Source organism: Oncorhynchus mykiss, chromosome 5 (genome assembly GCF_013265735.2).
Source record: "Oncorhynchus mykiss isolate Arlee chromosome 5, USDA_OmykA_1.1, whole genome shotgun sequence".
Taxonomy (NCBI): Eukaryota; Metazoa; Chordata; class Actinopteri; order Salmoniformes; family Salmonidae; genus Oncorhynchus; species Oncorhynchus mykiss.
This window is the reverse complement of record NC_048569.1, coordinates 80,337,558-80,359,343: the sequence shown is the minus strand read 5'-3', so window position 1 is coordinate 80,359,343 and position 21,786 is coordinate 80,337,558. Positions and strand designations below refer to the sequence as shown.

The window sequence follows — 21,786 nt, the reverse complement described above, 5'->3', positions numbered from 1 at the left end:
ATGTAGATATTTAGAATACTAAAATTACAACGCTTGACCGATTTGCCAAGTTAAGACAGGAATTATCATGCTTTGCTTGTTCGTTTTAAAGTTCCCAGACCTCAGTGAAAGTCCTCCTGGGAATGACAGAGGACAGAATCATCAAAAGTGTCCAGGAGCAACTGTCTGATCATAATATCCTGTCCTCCTGCCCACCTGAGCTGACTGTTGGTCTTATCAAGGTGGTGGTCGAACAGCTTAACTCTGCCCTCTCTGCGACCATCAGCAGAGCCATTTCAGGGCGGTCCTCCCCTATTTCTTCTGGTACCCAGGCCGCTGAACAAATGGTCAACATGGTCCAGAAATGTTTTGATGATCACACCACCCCAGAGGACCAGAGCTCTACCTCTGTATTAGAGTCATGCATTCCACCTGCAACAGAAGAAGTGATGACTGTTATCACAGAGATGGTGGGTGAATTGGAAAAAGAAGATCCGGAATTGGCTAAGGTTTTTCGAGAAGTGGCTGTGAAAGTTAAAATGTTGGCATCTGGCAGTGACCTTGTAGTAGAGCACCTGGATGTTGAAGACTCTCCTGTTCCAGAGGAGCTGAACATAATATGTACATCTTGCAAAGCAATGATGCAAAATCTTGGCACTCTGTTTAGTGTGAAGTTCAAGACCAAAGCCTCAAAGGCTGTGAGTGAAATTCTTGTGAGAAGGTTAATGAGCGATATCTCTGGTATGGTTCAACCTTCTCATTCGTTTAGTACCACTCCAAGCTTGATGAATGCATCTAGCCCATCTGACAGGATCCTTGATTCTGCGGCCACTGAGCTCATACTGACCAAAGTAGAATCTGAGGCATCACAAATAATTGATAACTTTGTTGAAGATGTCAAGGACATTGTGCAGTATGCTGAATTAGATCAGCCAACAAGCACCCAGAGAGATACCCAAGTGGGACACTGTACGACAAAGCGGAAACCCTTCCATGCAGCTCGTAGACTCTGCGAGAGACTTCAGGCAAAGCTGGAGACATTGTTCCTCAGAATGGGTGGAGCTCCAGTCCAAGGGGAAGAACTTATGGAAAAAGCTGACTCCAGTGCTGTGCTTCTGGAGCATACTGACTCCAGTGATCTGCCTGTTTCAATCCTGAGCTTGCCTTCCCCATGTAGGAGTGAATCCCCTATATCAGAACGTAGTTCATCTTCTTTATCTGATGGATGTGATTCAACTGACTCTGTAGGAGAGAAAACACCAGAGCAACCTGAAACCAGTAAGAGTGAGGCAATACTGCAAGTGGTCAACTCAACAGGACTTGGTTCTCTCCGTAAATGCCAAAGTGAGAACTCTCAACCATTACTGTCTCTCTGTGATTCCAACATGGTGCCCTGCACCAAAGAGGTCTTGTCCCAGATTGTGACCATGTATAGGTCAGAGGTGGCAGATTTGGAATGCACATCATCTGTTGCAGAGGGTTCCTCTTACAACTCCCTTGAAGTCTGTGGCTTTTTGGACAGTGTCATGTCTTATCTAGAAGACATGCCTGTGTCTGGTTCTTCATGGTTGGAAGGATTAAGAGATACTCCAGCCTCAGTCATTGAGAAACTCTCCAGTGAGGAGTTCCAGATGAACGCTACCAACGAAGTGCGAAAAATACTGATCAAATCAGTCAGTAGCTTTCCCAGCAAAGTCAGTTCCAGCCAGACAGATTCTCAGATGTTGCCAGCAAAATCAACAATTTCCTTAAGGCATACAGATATAACTGCTTTTGAAATCGTTGGATCAATTACAAATGACATGAAGAGCCTTTTCCCACCCACAGAGTCTTCTACTACTCTATGGCAGGCAGACTCTATGCTTCAACAGAGTGATGAGAAAACCTCAGAGTACACTGAGGCCACACCCAAAGGCTCACAGTCTGGTTTGGAAGTATCTGAGAAGAAGATCTGGACAACTGCAAAGACTATTTACCACAATGTGAAGACAAAGATGATGAATTATTTTACATGGCAAAATCAAGTCAAAGCAACAACGGCTCAAGCCAAAAAGACCCTCAGCCATATTCTGGTTTAATTCAGAAAGAGCTGGCAAAATCTGACCAAACGGTGACTGCGCTTTCACAAATAGAGAATGTGGTTGGAATGATGCTGAAGGATGTTGAAAGGGTAAGCAGTGAATGTGGTGAGGAACTGATCTATCAAGCGCCACAGCGTTCTTCCTCCTCGTTGTCATCCTCATCTGCCAGATCAAAGAAGTCAGAGTGGGAATTTTCACTCCCTGGCACTCCCATCTCTTCTGATTTACCAGAGAGTATTACTCAGCCCATTGTGAGATGCTCAGTCATCGACATGGGCAAATCTACTAAGCCAAAAACATTGGTGTGTGATGCCAGGGAAAGCATGTCTGCAATAGTGGATACCATCATAAAGGAGGTACATCCAGAGGAAGAAGGGGAGGTTGCATTCCACCCTGATCTAACAGCTGCAATAGCAAGACTGGAGGAGCTCATATCTCAGGGTAGGATTGGTGCTCTCTCACGTGATCTTACTCACCAAGTCAACCGCATCATTTCTGAGAGCAACTTGACCCCTCTGGTTCTGACAGTGGCGGCTGAAAAGAGTGCATCCGATACAGTCCTTACTGAGCTGAAGAGGAATGACAAGACGGTGGGGAAGCCCACAGCTTACAAGCTGGTTCAGCTTTTTGCAGAGGAGTCTGTGAAACGCCTCTTGCTTCCTAGCCTTGTGCCCTCTACAGCTTCAATGAGTTTGGCTCAGGGAGTTAGTGTGCCGGCTAGCGTATCTGAAGATAGGATTTCATGGTCTTTTTCTACATCAGCATTTAGTGACACAGTCAGCCTGTTTACCAAAGTAATGGTAAGTCAGGTCATGGACTCTGTGGTTTCTGATGCACAAAGCAGAGGGTCATCTCCAACCGGAACTGTAACTGATATAGGCAGTCTACTGAGTGGTAAGTCCTACCCTCTGCCATCTTTCTCCGCCATCAGCATGACAACAAGTGGGACCTCCAATGCTGCACAAGGCTTTGAGGCCAACATAGATGCTGAGGAAAGGGATACCATCAGTTGTTTCGGTGTACCTCAGAGCATTGTTTGTGATCAGAATTCAACCAGCCCGGATGTTGCCTCGCTTTCAACCCCATCCACTGACAACTTAGTCGGTGATGATGACTTCACCGGCCTCATCAGCATGTTAGTGGTGAGACTTCTGTCAAAAATCCAAACCCAAACTGATCTGTACCCAACTGACGTCACACGCACGTCACAAGACCTGATTCCAAAAGTTATAGCTGCCTTCTGTGCATGGTCAGGCTGCTCTGAGACCCAAGCTTATCCCAAGAACCTGAAGAGTCACAAAGTATACAGCACCGTCTACAAACATCTGTTGAAGGAGTTTGGCTCAGAGAAAATACTCCAACTGGCCGTGTCGACTCAGGACTCCACTTTCAATAGGATTCTTGTGAAGTCATTGAGCAAGGAGCTTCTCCACAGTTGTAACGAGGCATCAAGAGCAGCCTCAAGAACATCTTTCGAAGCCACCAGGCCAGAAGCTCTTCTCATGGCTGAAGATGTGAAGGCTACCAGAGGGAAGCTGTCTTTCCTACAAAGGCTTGCCAGACTGAAATTCAACTTAAAGGTACATCACACTTATTTAAGTTAACAATTGTGTCAATGTGAGTAAACAATGTTATTTAGAGAAAATGTAAAACCATCCATTAATTCCAAAACCATTTATAAATCTTGTTGTGCTGGTGTGTAAGATGTGATCGTTATTACCGTGAGATTGTTCTGCTGTGACAGTTGTTTTGACATGTTTTTGTTTTAGCCATTCATGATGGGAAACAAGAAGAATTCCCGCCATTCTGAATCCAAAGACCAGACTACTGCTGAAGAGATCATGTGTAAGTCCATACAGCAGGACATTTACTGTTTGAGATATTGGATGTACAAAGCTGCTATTGCAAAAATATTAAACCCTATATACAGTACATTATATATTATCGATAGTAATCTCTTATGTAAAATTATTTATAGTTTCCAAATCTCAAGATTCTGGTTCTCATTTATTTGTGAAAGTAATAATGAGTTGAAACTAAGAATACAATATACCATCATTTCTAAATGAAAGTGCATGTCAACTCTCTCTCTTCTGTCGCCCAACATAGTGGCACATCCTGCCACAGTTTGGACTCCCAGAGGGTCTTCCCTCCACCTCTCAACAGGAGAAGCCTCGCAAACGTCCCCTTCTAATCAGGATGTTTTCCACCATCTCCATAGGCCTATCCAAGCCATTCAAACGGTTTTCAAAGCAAGCTTAATACAACAATTTCCTTTAATACAGTAATATTTGCATTGAATTGATGGCCTTTGTCTTCTTTAGTGTTGCCCTGTTAACACATTTGATTAGAAAATACATAGTATATTTAGTTTAGTTTATTATGCAGTCATAGTCACGGTGTAGGCTAAACAAAGTAATGTTGTCCTGAATAATGTCTTAGAACATGCACCCTCCCACCCCCCCACCCACACACACACACACAGTGTGATTCATTGAACACACACACATAGTACTTCAGTTATGTCCCACAACCAACATTCGACCAGATATCAATGATTCAGTGTAAAATACATGTACTGTAAAATAAACCGTATTTAATTTACAACCAATAAAATAATACATGATGCAGGACACTCAGTTATAAGGGAATTAACTGGTTTAACTTCTCAAACAGAAACACACACATTTTCTGTGGATCGCCCATGTTTACATTTTACTGAATTCCAGTCTGACCTTTGACCTGTAGATGGCAATAAAGGTCTACTTTTGCTGCAGATCCACTTCTAAAGCTCAAACCTCTCTGGACAAGTAGCCAAAACATTTGTCCCTAGTGAGAGAGAGTATGTGTGTGTGGCAAAAAAAGGGAATATTGCACTACACTTTTATGATACAGATACATTTTGCATTCGGTAGCATAGCACAGCTGTAGTTTTTTCAAATGCCAAATGTACATGTAGCATGCTTCTGCCTACAGATGCTTTTCTGAGTGACTTGTGTTGTGAGAGAACCAGAATTCAAACATAAACTTCTGGATTACATTTTATAATATTGTCAGCTCTTTTTAGTAACATATGGTAGCATACATGTTTCACACGGTGGCAAGTCAAGCTAGTTAGTTACATGCAACAACATTACATTATATGGTCAATGTTTGTGTGTATCCTCTTAGCTTTTACCTTCGACATCAACAAGCGACGCACGGGCTGGTCCTGCAGACTCTCACGCCCATGGCCCAGGAGAAGGCTGGGGGCCACCTGCTCACTCACGTCCCAGCCATCTCCTTTGAGACCGACTCTACTGTGGAGTGCACCTCCAAGAGGACTCCGGAAGAGGGGGACCGGGTGAAGGTTAAACTGGCCAACATGGCCTTGATGGGAAGGATCAAAAGTCTTGGCTGTGAAATGCCCATTATGTGTGATTATCGAATTGATCATTTTCCACTTTTGATACAACAATGGGAAAGACAGGGTTTATAGCAAAGGTTGCTCAGATTGGGAGAATGAAAGTGCACTCCTGATTCAGAGAGAAAGATCCAGCTTAATCATCCATACCATTGTTTAAATTACAATAAAAAAACATTCAAACTGTTCCTGAGTTTCGAAAGACAGAGAAAGGAAAACATCATTATCTTCAGTCTGTTCACACCTGTTCACACAAGTCATACTGTCCACAATCTCAGGGTTCTTCAATACAAACACACCTGTTTCAGAAAACCTGATCACTTTCACATTCGAACAATGTTTGTAGGATACTTTTCAATAACTCAATAAATGTAAGTGTTGAAACCATACATAGCTGGTAACTTGAGCTCGGCAGAGTAGTTTTGACCTGTGTCCAGATACAGTCATTTATGTTGTCTAAAGGCAATTTGTCTCTTATAACAATGTTATTTTTCTGAATAATCTAATTTAATTGACTGGTAGGTAGTCACTAACTATTTGTAGCATGTGTTCCTCTGTTTATTGATATTTACATGGTGTGTATGTGTTAAGATGTTAAGTAATTAATGTTGATATTATCCAAAGGGTTTTTAACTGAAAAGTTAAATGTATTTCAAAAATGGCGGAATCAAAAAGTATTGGAATAGTGACTTGTATTTTGCATCTAGAAGTGTAAGAATTTTAGAAGAATGCTATTTCATCAGTCAAATGTTGCACTGTTTGATAAGACAGGGTAAAGAAAACCTCAATTTTAATGAGTTTAGTTGTGAGTTTGACATTTTACCACAAGAGGTCACTATAATGCAAAAAAAAACTTTCTCAAGCAATAATTTTGCTAGGACTGTCTGGGAGTGGTCAGTGTGGAGGGGAAATTAAAACTAGCTGTTATTGGCACTCTCTTTGTCATTGGTCTATAAACCAATTTACACATGGTGATGTCGCCATGGAAAGCCAAAACTCTCGCCCATGCAAACCTGCTGATTAGAAGGTGCTGTATAGATGTGAGAAACTCTCTTTTCATGGCACTTCAATATCGAAGTGAATTTTTCGTAGCAGGTTAGGAAACTGAGGTTAAGGTTAGGAAAAGGGTTAGGGTTAGTGAAAATGCTCTCCAAACCTTCTACGAAAATTACTTTGCATTGAAGTGCTGTGAAAAGAATGTGTCCCTGCTCAGGTGTTGCGTGCGTCAACCAATGGTTGTGTGCCAAGTCATCCATTGTGTCATCGACTGACAGATTGCTATAACATATGATGTGGTTAGCTGACACACAAAATACCTATCCAGGCAGTGTAAGATCTGGCAAGTGTCAGCAAGGCCTGGGCAGAGGAACATGCTCTGTATTTTCAACCAGAACTATCAGGAAGCAACCCCGATCACATTTTTGTAAAACACATTTACAGTGTTAGTTTCATCAGCTGTTGTACAATATGAAATACAATTATTTTGACTTCACAGGGCCTTTAAATGTAGGCAAACAAGTTTTCAGCATTCAAACTAATCTACCCAGCCAGATTCAGCACCATGGACAGTGAAGATCAGAATACCTGCGATCTGACGATTAGAACAACAGTGCTATTTTTTTTAATTTTTTTTCAATTTAAAGTTTTATTAAAGTTCTTGTTTTTCAATCAACCAACAAAACACATTCCACATTCACAGGCTTTAAAAAAAGAAAAAGTCAAAAATTAATAATACATGAAAAAATAAAAATACAATTAAAATGAATGATAAAGTCAAATAAAAGCATTTATTTTCATTGGTGCACACGTACTCAAAAACGAAATTAAAATAAAAACACACAAAAAAAACATTTAACACTTGCAGCAGCACTATCAAGGTTCTTATCAGCTATTTCAAGCATTCGCTGAGACGACGGGCCAATAATTCGTTTTTAGGTTTTACAGTACCTTACACAACATGCATCTGCGCATTTCCCTTAGTCACCCCGTTCACTCTGTCCAGTTTGAAATATAGTTGAATAGTGAAGACCAGAGTCTATCAAACTTGGGCTGTCTCTTGTGGAGGTCATAAGTGAGCTTTTCAAGAGGAAGAAAGTCAACAATCTGGTCAATCCACATTTTAAATGTAGGAGGGGTATTTGAGGCCCACAATAGAAGAATACATTTCTTAGCAAAGTATGTAATAGTCATAAGCAAATTTTCTCTGTCAGGATCAAGAACAAAGTCCTGCTGGGCATTAGGAAGATAGATACACGGGGTCATATCAAACTGTACCTCTAGTATTTTCTGTGCAGCAGTATGTAGATTGCCAGAATCTGGCAATCTCCCTACAGCTCCAAAATACATGCATATAGGTTCCACTTTCAGAGGTACATCTTTTACAGTTAGGAGACATATCTGTTTTCATTCTATGGAGTCTCAAAGGAGTATAATAAAATTTGTACAAAGATTATTTCATTTTTACACTGGTAGAGGAGCAGTATACCCTGTCGCAAACCTCCGCCCATAACTCATCACTGATAGTCAGACCAAGGTCCTTTTCTCAGATTATTTTCAAAGGAGTAAAGGAGGAGCTTCCTTTCTCAGAAAGGAGTCTATAGATGTAAGATATTTTGCCTTTAATGGATTGTGCTGTGACAAGAAGGGTTTCAACTTCATTCAACTGAGTTCTAAACCTCATCTTGGAGGTAAATGAGGAAATTACATGTCTAATTTGGAAGATATTTGAAAAAATGGGACCTTGGCACATCGAATTCACTGCAGAGCTCTTGAAAGGATTTCAGTGTAGTGGTTTTCTGATGAAATAGGTCTGAAAAGGTCCTGATTCCTAGAGTATGCCAAAGATTAAAGTTGGCCTCCCTCAGGGCTTTTGGCAAGTCTGGGTTGCCCACTATAGGCGAGTGAGAACATATTTGGGAGGAAATGCCCAGGTATTTCTTACAGTCCCTCCACGCTAGTAGGGTGCTGTAAATCACAAAGGTTTTGGCTATGTTGCCCACTTCACTAAAGTTATTAATGAATATAATTGAGCTTAAGGGCAATGAACCACAGGATTGGGCTTCTATCTGAATCCACGTTGACTCTTGTCTGTTTGTGATCCATGTTAGCATGTTGCGGATTTGGGCAGACCAGTAGTACAATTGAAGGGAGGGAAGGGCAAGACCACCCTTAGATTCAGGTTTCGATAGAGTGGAAAACTTGATCCTAGGTTTTTTATTGCCCCATATAAATTTGGTGATGCTTTGGTTAGTTGTTTTGAAAAAGGAACCTACTGGGAGATGGCATGGGAGCATCTTAAATAAGTAGTTCAGTCTAGGGAGGACGTTCATACGGATTACATTCATTCTTCCTACTAAGCTAATTGGGAGGGAGATCCAGGTTTGGAGATCGTTCTTGATTCGGTCCAGGAGTGGAAGATCATTTTCCTTAAAAAGGCTATTCAGATCTGGTGTTATGAAGATCCCGAGGTATTGAAACCCCTGTGTTTTCCATTGGAAAGGACAAAGTGTCTTCATAGAGCTGGTGAGTGTAATATTGAGAGGGCAGGCAGTGGATTTGTTAAAATTGATCTTATAACCTGAAAACTTGCCATACTGAGCAATTGTGTCTAAAATGAGAGGGAGGGATTTCTCAGGGTTGGATATTTAGAGCAAGACATCATCCGCGTAAAGCGAAATCTTGTGCTGCAGGCCGCCTGCAGAAACACCCATAATACTTGGATTGCTCCTTATCAGCTCTGCCAGAGGCTCCGGCCCCAACAAGTAGAGCAGCGGGGACAGCGAGCACCCTTGTCTTGTGCCCCGTTCCAGAGGGAATCTGTCAGAGTTCAGTCCATTAGTAGTCACCATGGCATTTGGATGAGAGTATAGTGATTTGATCCATTTAATAAAATTTGGGCCCATATTGAACTTTTCTAAGACTGAAAACAGAAAGCTCCACTCCATCCTGTCAAACGCCTTCTCAGCATCCAGTGAAGCCAGTAGGACAGGGGTCTTCTGTGCGTTTACTTGATCAATAATATCAAAAAGACGGCGAATGTTATCAGAAGAGTATCTGTCTCTAATAAATCCAGTTTGGTCCGCTTTTATTATTTTGGGAAGAAGAGTGTTAAGTCTTTTGGCGAGCAATTTGGTAATTATTTTATAGTCGAAATCCAACAAGCTTATGGGCCGGAAGGACGAGCAGGATAGGGGGTCCTTGTCTTTTTTTAGCAACACTGTAATGCGAGCTGTGTGCATTGAGTCTGGGAGAACTCCGTTTTTGCAAAAATCCTCCAGCATTGGCATGAAGATAGGGCTGAGCTGGGGCCAAAAAGCTTTGTAGAACTCTCTGGGGAATCCATCTGGGCCTGGGGACTTATTAGGTGGCATGGAGGTAATTGCCTCCAGGATCTCCTCAGGAGTGAAGGGGGAGTTGAGATCTTCTTGGTCGGTCTCTGATAGTTTAGGTAGCGAGATTCCCTCTAGGAAAGAGTGGAGTTCTGCCTCCGTGTGTTTTCTCTCAGAGGTATATAGTTTGCAGTAAAAATCATGAAAAGTTAAATGGGTCATATGTGACCTCGTCCTCTGCTGTTCGGATAGCCATGATTGTACGCTCTGACTGCTCCTTTTTTAACTGGTAAGCAAGCAATCTACTGGGCCTATTGCTATACTCATGGTATTTCTGTTTAGTAAAGATTTTTTTTAAAGTTATCTCCCGAGTGTAGTCCAAATTCAGTTTGGCTTTGGATGCTTTAAGATGACTCCAGGAGGTGCTGTCTAGGGATTGTTTATGTATTTTTTCACAGCATTCCAGCTCCCTCTCAAGATCTAGCCTGTGTGCTTCCATTGCTTTTTTCTTAGAGGAAGCATATGCAATTAGATGACCGCTTAGTGTGGCTTTAGCAGCGTCCCACATTGTGGCTGGAGAAACAGGAGAATCTTTATTGTCTTGTGTGTAGTTGTCTATCCATGTAGTTACTAATGTATGGAACGCTTCGTTTGATAGCATGGAGGTGTTGAATTTCCAGCTCTTTGACCTCGGGATGTTTTTGCAGAGGTCAAAGCGGAAGTGGACAAAGGCGTGATCTGAAAGTGCTATGGGTCCGATTGTACAAGTGGCTGAATTTATGAAACTCTTTGGGATAAAAATGTAATCTATACGGGAGTAGGTGTTATGGACATTAGAGTAGTATGTATAGTCCATAGATGAGCTATTAGTCTCTCTCCAGATATCTATCAGTCCCATCTCTTTAGTAAGAGAGTTGCAGATCTAGGATTTGTGGTGGGGACTTGAGATGATTTGTCTAGGGTTGGGTTAAGGGTACAATTAAAATCTCCGGCCACCACGCCAAAGGAGACACAATGCTCATTGAACAGGGTTATAATTTTTGACATGAAGGCAGGAGTATCTGTGTTAGGGGCGTATATGTTTAATATAGTAATTGGTTGACCATATAGTGACCCAGTTATCAAAATAAATCTCCCCTCCGGGTCAGATATGTTTTTGTCAATTATGAATGGAAAATTTTTATGGATAAGTATGGCTGTGCCTCTACTGTTTGATTTGAAAGATGAGAAATACACCTGTCCCACCCAAGCTCTGCGGAGTTTGGCATGTTCAGCATCACAGAAGTGTGTCTCTTGTAATAGCGATGTCTGCTTTTTCCTTTTTTAGAGCACATAGTATCTTTTTTCGTTTTATTGCATGCCCTAGACCATGGCAGTTCCATGTCAATAGATTCAAGGTACTAGTCATCGTCATCGAGCAGTAATCGAACTTTAGTGCAAGTCATCGCTGGGTAAAAATGGATAGTAATTACAGCTGCGTTCACATAAAAGGAAAATAAATGGTGTACATAAAATAATAATCTCTGAACACCCCAGCCGAGTTCCCAAACAACTCGACACATCCCGTTGGATCTGTTACCCCCTCGCTCAGTCTCAATTCTGTGTTCCGAATAAAACAAAAACCGGGAACAGTTAGCAACGCACAACGTCTCCCCACCAAAGAAATGCCTCATCCTCTCCACCCCGCATTGAGCAAATAACATAGTTGCCCTCGTCCAGACCACAGTAAAAGAGGGGAGAAAAATAAAAATCAATAGCCAAGCCTACATATACCTCCCCCGAGGGACATAGGGAACCCCAAGTAATAATAGCAACAACAACAAAAAAACAGGGAAATAAAAGTAGGCTGAAACATTAGTAGGCCTAGGTTAGGCTATAAAGCCCATCACTCTCAGTTAAAGGAAAATAAATATAAATTGGACGGCTATAATGAGCTTTAGGGGGTGGGTCTCTGGATATCGGCTATATGTCGTCTTACCTCCTTTAGTAATGGCATTAATCGCATTTAGTCATTGGTCTGTTTCTCATTGGCCAGGATTGTCTTTCAAAAAACGTTTTGCCTCTTCGGGAGTTTTGAAGTGTCGCAAGGCTCCTTGGTGAAGAATCCTGAGCTCGTTTGGGTATTTGAATCCCCTGAAGATGCCTCGGTCAATGGAGTATTTCTTCACTTCGTCAAATTCTCGGCGCTTTCGGCGTATTCCAGCTGACAGGTCCTGGTGTAAAGCGAGTTTGGCGTTTCCCACTGTGATGGTGTTGTTTTTCGCCGCCTGTAGGACTCGTTCCTTGTCGGTGAATCTCAGGAAACGTATGGTGATTGGGCGCGGTGGTTGTTTCCCTCTTCTTTTTCGCCCAGATTGAATAGAACACAATTATTCCTTCGCCCCCTGTTTTCTCTTCCAGATGCTCAATTTTCTTTTTAGCATATGCTATTGTTTCCATGGCATCTGTCAATAAGTTTTCCATGGATAGGATTCGCCCCTCTGCCTCGTCCAGGCGCCCCGCGTTTATGGTTATCTTGTTGTTGATGTCAGGCAAAGCGTTTTCCAGGATTGTCACCTTGCCCCCTATCGCACTGAGCTGAGAGTTAATGGCATCTAATTTAGTGTTTAGTTCTGTACGTTGGGATCTCAACTCAGAAAGGATGTCTTCGACAGAGTGCGAGGTTGGCATTCGTTGTGCCTCGTGGGGGAGCGGGTTCTCTTGCTCCTGGCTAATGGCGCTAGTTTTTTCTGAAGCTAGCTTCTTCTTGGAGGCTTTTTCCGTCGCTAATACTTGAGTCCGGGTAAAAATGTCACCTGTAGTGTCGCCGCCATGACTTTTTCTTACTAAAGCTAAATGAGTTTGAACTTGGAGTGGAGGTAAGATTAGGAATTGGAAACTACTTGTGCGGAGCTCTTAGTTCATGCGACCATCTCGTCCAAGGGTCACGTGATCCCCAACAGTGCTATTTTAAGTGATTTTCAAGACACCCAAAGTCAATTTAAATCCACAACAAAATCTGCAGGATAAAAATAAATATAATCAAACATTCAAATAAGTAAACAGGCTATATTAAAGTGCACTAAACATAGAGACAGATTAACCATGGAGAACACGAAACATGATGACAGATTAACCAGGGAAGTGAATTTAACAGAGGTTAAAGCTAAAACAACAGAATCTGGGTACGTCTGTGTGAAGAGGTGTGGCTTTAGTGTGGATTTGAATAGTACACAAGTAGGCCTACGCTATTTTTGCACTGTAAAACTTTTTTTTAAGTGTTATGTTTTCCCAGATTCATAGTGTTATGCAGCCCAGGCCTATCTAGGAAGGCTGGCCATAAATTGTTTGCTCACAGCATCACATGATGACGTGGGCAACATAAACACTTAAACTCTGTAGATTAAAGTTAATAGTAATCAAAACTAATTTCACCACGAAAGGAAGTGCAATCGAAATGAATGAAGAAGACAATGTAATTATAGTGAGTTAATAAAATGACAAGGTGTTGCCTGTCAGCGTTGTAGACTACTGCCTCACAAGCCCGGGCTTTAGTGGCACTGGCATACGCGCTTGCATCTGCACTGAAGGAGCCACCGAACGCGTCCGCGTTGCAGCTCTCACTTTCTCCCGCTACAGTATGTCCTACAATGACATATTTGGTGGGGATTGGCAGCCAACAATAGGATTGGATTGGGACTAAATCAAAGAATAAAACGACATTGAAATGAATATTATTAACAAATATTTCCCAGCAGATTTTGGGTTCAACCTAAGGCTGACTAGGACAGATCAATCAACTTGATCCGACACAGTAAGCCTACATGTCATACGTAAGTAAATCCACAAGAGAGACAATATTGCAAAGGCAGGACCATGTTCGATGGAAGGCGTAGGGGTAGGCAATCGAAAACGTTTGACGGGGAAATTTCTGTCAATATTAGCTAGTCCTACTGAGTGGGCAAGTAACCTTTCCCGCGCTCTTCCTAAAAATACTATTTGTGATGTCATAAAGGTCTAACGTTCCATGACGTAGCATGTAGCCCTAAATTACAGTCCCTGCTTGCAATATTGTCCTCACTCTCGACCTGAACTCAACTTGAATGTAACCAACACAGACAAGGAAATGCTTTTTGAGATATAAAATAGCTTGAATGGATGAAGAAAGGGTATGCTAAACTACTTCATGCAATATTGGGGGAAAGTAAAAAAGGGTAAAGCAATATAAGCGGATATTTCTTGTAAAAAGCTATAACATATTGTAAAGCAAATGTACCATTCTTTATAAAGTCACCAGCTTAGCGCTGATATGGCTGTAGCTCTATTTATGATGTCCTCTGCACAGATCTACTCTGACATTGACATATTATTACTTATTGGAATGTCTGTCCTTCAGGTAGCACAGAGGGAGGATGGTGATCCTCAGAGGGAAGGAAAGGAAGTTGTTGAGGAAGAACCAGTGGCCTTGCCCAAAGAGGAGGCCAAGAAGGGAAGGAAGGTAAGATGGCAGGAGTGACAGAGCACATAATAGGCCTACTGGGTTACACCCTGTACCTGATAGCAGTCATACCATAGATATCTATATATCTCAGATAACAACATGCGTAGTAGCTGTTTTCAAAACGTGTTTTAAGAGCTGCTTTGACCTGGCCCATAGCCTATTCATAAATTGTCTCAGAGTAGGAGTGCTTATCTAGGATCAGTTTTGCATTTGAGATCATAATGAATACAATTATTTGTGGAAGGTTGAGCACACACCTTATCTGATGAACTTTATGTATACCGGCCCTGGTGTTACATGTCTGCCATCATTTGAGATCTAGAATCTGTTCTGTTCTATCCTAGGCAAAAAGTAAGAGGAGTGGCAAGAAGTCAAGGAAGCTGGGCACTGACAACGATGCAGGTCAGAGATTTACCTCTGTAGTACTACATTGTTTCTCTATTCTGTCTGTGATGTGAGGTTGTGCTATCCATTTTCAATGAAACTGTAGTCTACTGTAATCAGTAAGAAAGGTCACATAGATAGCTTTATTCAAATAGGCCTATTCTAAAACCCTAAAACAATGAAATCAGAGTATTAAGAGATAAAACTTCTGATTTCTCTTTAATTTTGTTTCTACTTCCTCTACGGCAATCACATCTTTAGTCTCCAGGAATAAACACCTGGATAGAGGATCTGTAATTGAGCTCCTGGAGAAGAAAGCTGTTAAGGCTGCATTCGGCCCAGGCAACAAGGATGAGATGGAATACTCCTACCCAATCCTCATCTCATTCCTGCGCAATCTTACTGATGAGTATGTTAAAAGTTTTTCTGTAATGTTCAACATTTATGAAATATTGTGCAGTGGGAACTAAACACTAACTAAAACACTTATTTTAAATTGTCTAGGCAGTGGCAAGTGATCTACAAAGGACTAAAAAACCCTGTAAGTTTCCCTACCTGCCTTTGACCTTTGATGTGTCAATGATCTGTTGAATTCAGAGATTAGCCATCAAGTCATATTCTGTTATTCATGTTCTCTGTCAGACTTCATCAAACTTTCAATTCAGTCACAGACAAGAATAACAATGTTGATCAAATGCATTCTGTTCGATCTAGAATACTTTACATCACAGTTCCATTGAAAAGACTGTTTTTGTTCTGTTTGTTCAAAACAGATGACGAAGGAACAGCTTGCCAAATTGTGCAAGACAATTGTAACCTTCATCGCACAGACCACCCTGCAGATCCTGCTGCCAGCCCTGGCCCGCGTACTTGGGGTAAAGGACTTTGCTGACGACGACACTGACTCACCCAAGAGGGGCGGCAGTGCAAGATCCTTTGCTGCCTTTGATCAGGAAAGACTGGAGCTCATCCGGGAAGTTAGATATCTCGCGAAGAAAATGTATAAGGGCGGCACAGGGGCTCAACATCTCAGGTCCCTAACACCCTCTTCTAAGAGGTATGTTCCCCTCAAGGTTTTCATGTATGGATTTCACCCAGATCATCTATCCCAGTGTTAGCCAATGCAATTTACTCTATCTGATGTAGTACAAAATGTAATGTATCAGCCTTTGAGCATATTCAAATGAATGAGCATGTAAAGCGATCAAAAGGACATGTAGATATTTAGAATACTAAAATTACAACGCTTGACCGATTTGCCAAGTTAAGACAGAAATGATCATGGTTTGCTTGTTCGTTTTAAAGTTCCCAGACCTCAGTGAAAGTCCTCCTGGGAATGACAGAGGACAGAATCATCAAAAGTGTCCAGGAGCAACTGTCTGATCATAATATCCTGTCCTCTTGCCCACCTGAGCTGACTGTTGGTCTTATCAAGGTGGTGGTCGAACAGCTTAACTCTGCCCTCTCTGCGACCATCAGCAGAGCCATTTCAGGGCGGTCCTCCCCTATTTCTTCTGGTACCCAGGCCGCTGAACAAATGGTCAACATGGTCCAGAAATGTTTTGATGATCACACCACCCCAGAGGACCAGAGCTCTACCTCTGTATTAGAGTCATGCATTCCACCTGCAACAGAAGAAGTGATGACTGTTATCGCAGAGATGGTGGGTGAATTGGAAAAAGAAGATCCGGAATTGGCTAAGGTTTTTCGAGAAGTGGCTGTGAAAGTTAAAATGTTGGCATCTGGCAGTGACCTTGTAGTGGAGCACCTGGATGTTGAAGACTCTCCTGTTCCAGAGGAGCTGAACATAATATGTACATCTTGCAAAGCAATGATGCAAAATCTTGGCACTCTGTTTAGTGTGAAGTTCAAGACCAAAGCCTCAAAGGCTGTGAGTGAAATTCTTGTGAGAAGGTTAATGAGCGATATCTCTGGTATGGTTCAACCTTCTCATTCGTTTAGTACCACTCCAAGCTTGATGAATGCATCTAGCCCATCTGACAGGATCCTTGATTCTGCGGCCACTGAGCTCATACAGACCAAAGTAGAATCTGAGGCATCACAAATAATTGATAACTTTGTTGAAGATGTCAAGGACATTGTGCAGTATGCTGAATTAGATCAGCCAACAAGCACCCAGAGAGATACCCAAGTGGGACACTGTACGACAAAGCGGAAACCCTTCCATGCAGCTCGTAGACTCTGCGAGAGACTTCAGGCAAAGCTGGAGACATTGTTCCTCAGAATGGGTGGAGCTCCAGTCCAAGGGGAAGAACTTATGGAAAAAGCTGACTCCAGTGCTGTGCTTCTGGAGCATACTGACTCCAGTGATCTGCCTGTTTCAATCCTGAGCTTGCCTTCCCCATGTAGGAGTGAATCCCCTATATCAGAACGTAGTTCATCTTCTTTATCTGATGGATGTGATTCAACTGACTCTGTAGGAGAGAAAACACCAAAGCAACCTGAAACCAGTAAGAGTGAGGCAATACTGCAAGTGGTCAACTCAACAGGACTTGGTTCTCTCCGTAAATGCCAAAGTGAGAACTCTCTACCATTACTGTCTCTCTGTGATTCCAACATGGTGCCCTGCACCAAAGAGGTCTTGTCCCAGATTGTGACCATGTATAGGTCAGAGGTGGCAGATTTGGAATGCACATCATCTGTTGCAGAGGGTTCCTCTTACAACTCCCTTGAAGTCTGTGGCTTTTTGGACAGTGTCATGTCTTATCTAGAAGACATGTCTGTGTCTGGTTCTTCATGGTTGGAAGGATTAAGAGATACTCCAGCCTCAGTCATTGAGAAACTCTCCAGTGAGGAGTTCCAGATGAACGCTACCAACGAAGTGCGAAAAATACTGATCAAATCAGTCAGTAGCTTTCCCAGCAAAGTCAGTTCCAGCCAGACAGATTCTCAGATGTTGTCAGCAAAATCAACAATTTCCTTAAGGCATACAGATATAACTGCTTTTGAAATCGTTGGATCAATTACAAATGACATGAAGAGCCTTTTCCCACCCACAGAGTCTTCTACTACTCTATGGCAGGCAGACTCTATGCTTCAACAGAGTGATGAGAAAACCTCAGAGTACACTGAGGCCACACCCAAAGGCTCACAGTCTGGTTTGGAAGTATCTGAGAAGAAGATCTGGACAACTGCAAAGACTATTTACCACAATGTGAAGACAAAGATGATGAATTATTTTACATGGCAAAATCAAGTCAAAGCAACAACGGCTCAAGCCAAAAAGACCCTCAGCCATATTCTGGTTTTAATTCAGAAAGAGCTGTCAAAATCTGACCAAACGGTGACTGCGCTTTCACAAATAGAGAATGTGGTTGGAATGATGCTGAAGGATGTTGAAAGGGTAAGCAGTGAATGTGGTGAGGAACTGATCTATCAAGCGCCACAGCGTTCTTCCTCCTCGTTGTCATCCTCATCTGCCACATCAAAGAAGTCAGAGTGGGAATTTTCACTCCCTGGCACTCCCATCTCTTCTGATTTACCAGAGAGTATTACTCAGCCCATTGTGAGATGCTCAGTCATCGACATGGGCAAATCTACTAAGCCAAAAACATTGGTGTGTGATGCCAGGGAAAGCATGTCTGCAATAGTGGATACCATTATAAAGGAGGTACATCCAGAGGAAGAAGGGGAGGTTGCATTCCACCCTGATCTAACAGCTGCAATAGCAAGACTGGAGGAGCTCATATCTCAGGGTAGGATTGGTGCTCTCTCACGTGATCTTACTCACCAAGTCAACCGCATCATTTCTGAGAGCAACTTGACCCCTCTGGTTCTGACAGTGGCGGCTGGAAAGAGTGCATCCGATACAGTCCTTACTGAGCTGAAGAGGAATGACAAGACGGTGGGGAAGCCCACAGCTTACAAGCTGGTTCAGCTTTTTGCAGAGGAGTCTATGAAGCGCCTCTTGCTTCCTAGCCTTGTGCCCTCTACAGCTTCAATGAGTTTGGCTCAGGGAGTTAGTGTGCCGGCTAGCGTATCTGAAGATAGGATTTCATGTTCTTTTTCTACATCAGCATTTAGTGACACAGTCAGCCTGTTTACCAAAGTAATGGTAAGCCAGGTCATGGACTCTGTGGTTTCTGATGCACAAAGCAGAGGGTCATCTCCAACCGGAACTGTAACTGATATAGGCAGTCTACTGAGTGGTAAGTCCTACCCTCTGCCATCTTTCTCCGCCATCAGCATGACAACAAGTGGGACCTCCAATGCTGCACGAGGCTTTGAGGCCAACATAGATGCTGAGGAAAGGGATACCATCAGTTGTTTCGATGTACCTCAGAGCATTGTTTGTGATCAGAATTCAACCAGCCCGGATGTTGCCTCGCTTTCAACCCCATCCACTGTTAACTTAGTCGGTGATGATGACTTCACCGGCCTCATCAGCATGTTAGTGGTGAGACTTCTGTCAAAAATCCAAACCCAAACTGATCTGTACCCAACTGACGTCACACGCACGTCACAAGACCTGATTCCAAAAGTTATAGCTGCCTTCTGTGCATGGTCAGGCTGCTCTGAGACCCAAGCTTATCCCAAGAACCTGAAGAGTCACAAAGTATACAGCACCGTCTACAAACATCTGTTGAAGGAGTTTGGCTCAGAGAAAATACTCCAACTGGCCGTGTCGACTCAGGACTCCACTTTCAATAGGATTCTTGTGAAGTCATTGAGCAAGGAGCTTCTCCACAGTTGTAACGAGGCATCAAGAGCAGCCTCAAGAACATCTTTCGAAGCCACCAGGCCAGAAGCTCTTCTCATGGCTGAAGATGTGAAGGCTACCAGAGGGAAGCTGTCTTTCCTACAAAGGCTTGCCAGACTGAAATTCAACTTAAAGGTACATCACACTTATTTAAGTTAACAATTGTGTCAATGTGAGTAAACAATGTTATTTAGAGAAAATGTAAAACCATCCATTAATTCCAAAACCATTTATAAATCTTGTTGTGCTGGTGTGTAAGATGTGATCGTTATTACCGTGAGATTGTTCTGCTGTGACAGTTGTTTTGACATGTTTTTGTTTTAGCCATTCATGATGGGAAACAAGAAGAATTCCCGCCATTCTGAATCCAAAGACCAGACTACTGCTGAAGAGATCATGTGTAAGTCCATACAGCAGGACATTTACTGTTTGAGATATTGGTGTACAAAGCTGCTATTGCAAAAATATTAAACCCTATATACAGTACATTATATATTATCGATAGTAATCTCTTATGTAAAATTATTTATAGTTTCCAAATCTCAAGATTCTGGTTCTCATTTATTTGTGAAAGTAATAATGAGTTGAAACTAAGAATACAATATACCATCATTTCTAAATTAAAGTGCATGTCAACTCTCTCTCTTCTGTCGCCCAACATAGTGGCACATCCTGCCACGTTTGGACTCCCAGAGGGTCTTCCCTCCACCTCTCAACAGGAGAAGCCTCGCAAACGTCCCCTTCTAATCAGGATGTTTTCCACCATCTCCATAGGCCTATCCAAGCCATTCAAACGGTTTTCAAAGCAAGCTTAATACAACAATTTCCTTTAATACAGTAATATTTGCATTGAATTGATGGCCTTTGTCTTCTTTTGTGTTGCCCTGTTAACACATTTGATTAGAAAATACATAGTATATTTAGTTTAGTTTATTATGCAGTCATAGTCACGGTGTAGGCTAAACAAACTAATGTTGTCCTGAATAATGTATAGAACATGCACCCCCCCCCCCCCCCCCCCCACCCACACACACACACACACACACACACAGTGTGATTCATTGAGCACACACACATACTACTTCAGATATGTCCCACTGTCACACCCTGACCATAGTTTGCTTTGTATGTTTCTATGTTTTGGTTGGTCAGGGTGTGATCTGAGTGGGCATTCTATGTTGGATGTCTTGTTTGTCTATTTCTATGTCTGGCCTGATATGGTTCTCAATCAGAGGCAGGTGTTAGTCATTGTCTCTGATTGGGAACCATATTTAGGTAGCCTGGGTTTCACTGTGTGTTTGTGGGTGATTGTTCCTGTCTCTGTGTTTGCACCAGATAGGACTGTTTAGGTTTTCACATTTCATTGTTTTGTAGTTTATTCATGTATAGTTTTCCTTAATTAAACAAACATGAATCATCACCATGCTGCGTTTTGGTCCGCCTCTCCTTCACCGCAAGAGAACCGTTACAGAATCACCCACCACAACAGGACCAAGCGGCGTGGTAACGGGCAACAGCTACAGCAGCGAAAAGAGGAATGGACATGGGAGGAAGAATTGGAAGGTAAAGGACCCTGGGCACAGCCTGGAGAATATCGCCGCCCCAAAGAAGAGCTGGAGGCGGCGAAGGCGGAGAGGCGCTGGTATGAGGAGGCAGCACGGCGGCGTGGATGGAAGCCCGAGAGTCAGCCCCAAAAATGTATTGGGGGGGGGCACACAGGAAGTGTGGCGAAGCCAGGTAGGAGACCTGCGCCAACTTCCTGTGTTTACCGGTTGGGCTGGAGAGACCGGGCAGGCACCGTGTTATGCTGTGAAGCGCACGGTGTCCCCAGTGCGGGTGCATAGCCCGGTGCGGTACATTCCAGCTCCGCGTATCGGCCGGGCTAGAGTGGGCATCGAGCCAAGTGCCATGAAGCCGGCTCTACGCATCTGGTCTCCAGTGCGTCTCCTTGGGCCGGCTTACATGGCACCAGCCTTGCGCACGGTGTCCCCGGTTCGCCTGCATAGCCCAGTGCGGGCTATTCCACCTCGCCACACTGGCAGGGCGACCGGGACCATTCAACCGGGTAAGGTTGGGCAGGCTCGGTGCTCAAGAGCTCCAGTGCGCCTGCACGGTCCGGTCTATCTGTCACCACCTCCACGCACCAGCCCTCCGGTGGCAGCCCCCTGCACCAGGCTGTCTCTCCGGCTCATCCTTACAGGGGCTCCCGCCTGTCCAGCGCTGCCGGAGCCTTCCTCCTCTCCAGCGCTGTCGGAGTCTCCCTCCTCTCCAGCGCTGCCAGAGCCTTCCTCCTCTCCAGCGCAGCCGGAGTCTCCCTCCTCTCCAGCGCTGCCAGAGCCTTCCTCCTCTCCAGCGCAGCCGGAGTCTCCCGCCTGTTCGGCGCTACAAGAGCTACTCAGTCCAGCGTTGCC

The 21,786-nt window shown here is 43.2% G+C and overlaps 2 protein-coding genes across 2 annotated transcripts in view; both read left to right on the top strand.

Moving 5' to 3' along the window:
• LOC118964725 overlaps positions 1-21,786 on the top strand; it is a 66,480-nt gene that overhangs the window by 20,960 nt on the left and 23,734 nt on the right. The gene's annotated exons all lie outside the window — the stretch shown is intronic.
• LOC118964657 lies at positions 18,764-20,227 on the top strand. Its single transcript, XM_036978511.1, has 3 exons — positions 18,764-19,510; positions 19,700-19,775; positions 20,039-20,227. The coding sequence occupies exons 1-3, from the start codon at positions 18,863-18,865 to the stop codon at positions 20,188-20,190; spliced, it is 876 nt and encodes a 291-aa protein (XP_036834406.1). The 5' UTR covers positions 18,764-18,862; the 3' UTR covers positions 20,191-20,227.

Coding starts and splice junctions, on each gene's coding strand:
- LOC118964657 (XM_036978511.1), top strand. CDS start 18,863: ATGACAACAAGTGGGACCTCCAATGCTGCACGAGGCTTTGAGGCCAAC. Junction 19,511..19,699: donor GACTGAAATTCAACTTAAAG/GTACATCACACT, acceptor TTTTTGTTTTAG/CCATTCATGATGGGAAACAA. Junction 19,776..20,038: donor TACTGCTGAAGAGATCATGT/GTAAGTCCATAC, acceptor CGCCCAACATAG/TGGCACATCCTGCCACGTTT.